Raw genomic sequence first — 4,943 nt, 5'->3', positions numbered from 1 at the left:
GGTCGTCCTCCACCACATGGCCCAGCCCTTCCTTGCCCACGCAGGCGCCCACGGCCTGCAGCACCAGGCGCAGCCGCCGGTCCAGGGCTTGCAGGTGCGGCTGGAACAGCACCGGCGCCACCCGGTCCTGCCGCAGCGACTCAGCCATCAGCAGGCTCAGCTTGTATTCCTCCTTGGCCAGCAGCTGCAGCCGCAGGTAGGTGGACTTCCGGATCCTGGGGAGGGAGGGAGAAGGCGCCGCTGACGGACCTCAGGTGGGGACAAGCCAAGGGCAAGTGACTCCCCGGCCCTCAGCACCCTGCCTCTCAGAGGCACAACCAAGGGAGGGGTGGTCCTATGGGCCCCGCAGGCACCCATCATCCCAGGCAGACGCTGGGGGAGGGGGGACGGCCTGCTCACAGAGGACATAGGCCCCCCACTGGGCTCAGCACATCTGGCTGAGCAGGGCGAGGGCAGGTACCTGCAGCACTGTTGTAAAGGCACCAGAATGGAAAGCTCATCATGGGAATATTTTCCAAACCTGCAGGAAGGAAAGCAGATTGTCCAGGGGTGGCCGCAGGAGCCCTGTGGGCAGAGCCTGCGGCCCAGGCAGCCACAGGGATAGGAGCCGGGGGTGAGCTGATGCAGCGCCTGGGATAGCAGGTGCCTGTGTTCTGGGCAGCGAGCCCGCAAGGTCCTAGGCAGGCTGAGTGGACGGCGTGGGGGTCAGCCAGGTCCACACAGCAGCGCCTCTTACAGCTGGGAATGCGTGACCCCCACCTGTGAACCTCCAGGTACCCAGAGCTGACTTCTGAGGCATCAGGCACACGCAGCCCTAACCATCTGAAATGGGGGTCCCCCCATGCACACCCCCTTCCCCGTGCACCAGGGACACTGCCCCTCATGGCCCTGACCGGGAGAGCCGATGTCCCTGCCTGCTGCCCCAGATTCCTACTTGCAGGGCAGACACCCCTGCCTGCTCCTCACAGCCCTGCTCTTCTTGGCCAGCAATCTCTTTGGGCCTCAGTTTTGCCAGGACAACATGTGGATAGAGCAGAACCCAGCCCATTGAGAATTAGGTGAAATAAGGTCATACACCAGTGATGGTGAACCTATGACATGCGTGTCAGAGGTGACACGTGAACTCATTTTTTTGGTTGATTTTTCTTTGTTAAATGGCATTTAAATATATAAAATAAATATCAAAAATGTAAGTCTTTGTTTTACTATGGTTGCAAAGATCAAAACATTTCTACATGTGACACGGCACAGGAGTTAAGTTAGGGTTTTTCAAAATGCTGACACGCCGAGCTCAAAAGGTTCGCCATCACTGTCATACACCCTCCTTCCCACGGGGACCGCATCACAGAGTAGACCTTGGGGATGGCCTTGTCCCTCCCATCTGGGCGGGGCTCCAGGAGGCGGGAAGTGGCCAGGCTCACCCTCTCCCGTTGTCCAGGTGGATAATAAAGGTGTCGTTCCCAAACTTCTCAAACGTCTCGTAGTGATGGCGATCCATGTTCCCTGCGGAGACACGCGACCCGGGGTCACGGATGACGCCGGCGTGCGGCTTCGAGGCGGCTTCCTTCCCTCCCGACCCCGACCCCAAGCGCTCATCATGAGTGAAAGCAGGACTCGGGCCCTCTTCAAACTGTGGCCGCAGCAGCGTCCCCGCGGCCTGGCCTGCAGCTCTGGGCCGCGTCGCAGCAGGGCCGGACGGACAGCCCGCGGGACGCACCCATGAGGAAGTCGAAAATGGTCATGTCCATGATGTCCAGGATGCGGCGGCTGCGGTCGTAGGGGGGCGTCTGCTTCACCTCGTTGCAGTAGTTGGGGTCCACTTCCCACCTGCAGGGAGCCAGTGTGAGCGTCCGGTGGGGCAGTGGGGCTCCCACAAAGGGCTGGGCTTGGAGAAACGGCGTCACTGTAACACGAAGTGTCTTCCGACTGAGGCACCCATGGCAGCTGAGGGTGCATTCACAGGCATATGGGCCTGGGAGGTGATGAAGCCACACCTGCCGCCCTAGATTGGCCACACCTGGAGGCTACCTCCGCCCTGGATGCCAGGCTTCTGGAGGGTCACCCTGAAGAAATAGCCCAGGCACTCACTCCCAGGCCTCAGTGGCTAAGAGAACAGGGGATGCTTCTCCAGCAGGAGGGACAAGAGGGGCAGGAGGGACGGACACCATGTCTGAGCACAGAGGGGCTGTGTTTCCAGAGCCTAAGGGGACAGGCAGCCCCCCCTTGGAGGCAACATCTAATTCTCAGAGTAAGGACGCCCTTCCCGACCGTCAATCACACGGTGGCCGTCACACATGGGGCAGGGCCCTCACACCCATGTGGCCATGGACGGGGTCCCGGGCCGCTCTGAGCTTGTCTTCTTGCTGCCAATGGATAGAAGCCAGCCCTCCCTGACCCCAGGAAAGTCGGGGCCTGGCCCGGGGCTGCCGCGGCCGTGCTTAGCCCACACTCACTCTGCCTTCTTGCGCTTGTGGTACGAGCGTCGCCACGGGTTCCGCCACGTCTTCCTCTTGGCCAGGGACAGGTCCGGCAGGAAGGCTGCCAGCGAGCCCTCAATCTGGTCCGGCTTCCCGCACAGGGCGTGCTCCGTGGAGCAGTAGTAGGAGCACTCCCCGTAGAAGCACACGTTGTTGGCTGTCGGCAGAGGGCTGGCTGGTTAGTGGGTCCTCGGAGCCGGGGCCTCCCCTGGACTCTCACATGCATCTCAGCAAACCCTCCAACCCCAGGTTACAGAAAAAGGAGGCCCAGAGAGGGCAGCACACCTGCCCGAGGCCACACAGCTGTGGGTGTGAGTTAGGATCCGAACCCAGGTTCCTTCCATGCACCCTCACCACTAAGGGACTGGAGTCTATGGACATCCTAGTCAGTGCACCAGGTGACCTTCTAAGGAGCGAGGCTCACACACTCACTACACATGAATGAACTTGAGAACACGGTGCTCAGCAAGTAAAGTCAGACCCAAAGGGGCCGCACATTGTGTGACTCTTATTATGTGAAATGACCAGGACAGGCAGATCCAGACAGAAATACTGATGGAGCCTGGGACTGGGGGGAGGGGACAACTGGGGTGACTGCTAACAGGCAGGGCTTCCTTCTGAGGGAGGCAAATGTTCTAGAATTGGATTGTGGGGATGGTGTACAACACGGTGAATGTTTTAAAAACCTCTAGTGCACTTCAAAATGGTGAAGTTTACGACATGTAAATCATCTCTCTATATAAAAGCCTAAGCAACCATTTGACTGGTAGCTATGACACGCACTGACAACCCCAGGGGGCAGACGCTCAATGGACAGGCATGGAAACATGGAACAGACTGATGAATCTCAGAGGGGAGGGGGAGGGGGAGGACGGGAAGAGATTAACCAAAGATCTATATGCATACTAGAGGCCTAGTGCACGGATTCGGTGGGGTCCCTCAGTCTGGCATGCGGGGACTGGGCCGAAACTGGCAGTCCGACATCCCCTGAGGGGTCCCGGACTGCAAGAGGACGAAGGCTGGCCAGTGCATGGATCCGTGCACCGGGCCTCTAGTGTCTCAATAGACCGAGTAATTTAGAAACTGCACTTGGGTGCCCAGACCCACTCGTTGCCACAGCTCTCGGCATCACATCTCCGACCGTGTCCACTGGCCTGTGTGTTGACTCACAGGGCCCCGAGCTCCTGACTAATCACTTTGTGGAGAACCACTCAGGGGCCTGGGGTGTGTCGAAACATGGGAGCCAGAGCCCGAGCACCCTGAACCCCGACACCCACAGCATGTTCTCGGCCCCTCTGACCCTGCTCTGCGGACGCTGACACAATCTCTCGGCATCTGAGGTGAGAGGCTGACGGAACAGAGACCTCGGCTGCCGGGGAAGGACGATGCCGATGGCTGAACTAGGGGGCGCCACATGGGAACTGGTGTTACTGCCTTAAATTTTGAAACTGAAATATGTCACTAGAAATATTGTAAGAAAAATTGCACGAAGAAGTGGCCAGGAGCAGCCACACAGCCTGGGCAGCAGGGACAGGTGGTCCCAGGTGTGGCCCGGCCTGGACCCCGGCTGCACTACCAGGAGGAGATTCCGGGAGCCTGGGGTTTTCCAAAACAAACTTCTTTTGCCTTTGAAAAAGCAGGTGGTAGATGTCCCCTCTATGCCCGCCCAGGGGACAGACGGAGCAGGAAAGCACGTGGAGGGCACAGGGGGGCTGAGGGAACTGCACGCTGGAGACCAGACCTCGACACACAGGTCACTGGGCCCCGTTACGGGCAGCCAGCAGGGCTCTCCGGGCGCCGCCTACCTGGGGAGATGAAGAAGGTCCTCCACAGCTTCTTGTCCCGCGTGACGTCCCGGATCTCCCTGGTCATGTTGACCATCCTGCCGGCCACGGGGGGGACGCGGCGGAAGTCCAGGATCCTGGAGGGAGGGCATGGGAGGGGGTGTTATCTGCACCCCTGTGGCTGCCCCAGGTGGCTGCCTCTGCCTATGGGCCCTGGGGCTCCGTCTGGTCCGTAGGGGACTCTGCATTGTAACCAGCCTGGGTAATGTCACACTGTGGGCCCAGGGCACACACACACGCTGGGGCTCCAGAGTACCGTGGGGTGGGGAGCCATCCTCTGGACCCTGGGGCTGACCCCAAAGGCAGGCCCATGGATTGTCCCCGGGGGTGCTCTGTCCATCCCACATGGTCATACATTGGCCACCTGTCCACCTCCCCAGCAGCCAGGGGCCATGTGGAGCCCAAAGAGGAACCCATTCTGCTGAGGAGACTGCCCCCAAGACAGGTGCCCACAGTGGGGGATGGTTTGTGAGACTTGCGTCCCTCGTCCCACCCTCGCTCCCATCCTCACCTCCCAGAGAAATTTACACCTGCAATTCCCTGCGCAAAATCCATGCTCTCGGTGCCCCTTCCTCTTTCCTTTTCCCAGTGCACCCCCACCCCCCCCCGCAGCCTGCCGCCA

The 4,943-nt window shown here is 60.0% G+C and overlaps 1 protein-coding gene across 1 annotated transcript in view; it reads right to left on the bottom strand.

Moving 5' to 3' along the window:
* FAM20C (family with sequence similarity 20 member C) overlaps positions 1-4,943 on the bottom strand; it is a gene marked incomplete at its 5' end in the record, with an annotated part of 47,823 nt that overhangs the window by 1,191 nt on the left and 41,689 nt on the right. Inside the window, 6 exons of the mRNA XM_006765253.2 lie at positions 1-215; positions 461-520; positions 1,422-1,503; positions 1,718-1,827; positions 2,454-2,634; positions 4,283-4,398. Of these exons, the coding sequence (XP_006765316.2) occupies positions 1-215; positions 461-520; positions 1,422-1,503; positions 1,718-1,827; positions 2,454-2,634; positions 4,283-4,398 (764 nt within the window). The remainder of the gene's footprint in view (positions 216-460; positions 521-1,421; positions 1,504-1,717; positions 1,828-2,453; positions 2,635-4,282; positions 4,399-4,943) is intronic.

This window comes from Myotis davidii, unplaced genomic scaffold (genome assembly GCF_000327345.1).
Source record: "Myotis davidii unplaced genomic scaffold, ASM32734v1 scaffold1320, whole genome shotgun sequence".
NCBI classification, from domain to species: domain Eukaryota; kingdom Metazoa; phylum Chordata; class Mammalia; order Chiroptera; family Vespertilionidae; genus Myotis; species Myotis davidii.
The sequence above is the reverse complement of the archived record's forward strand: the minus strand, read 5'-3'. Positions and strand labels throughout refer to the sequence as shown.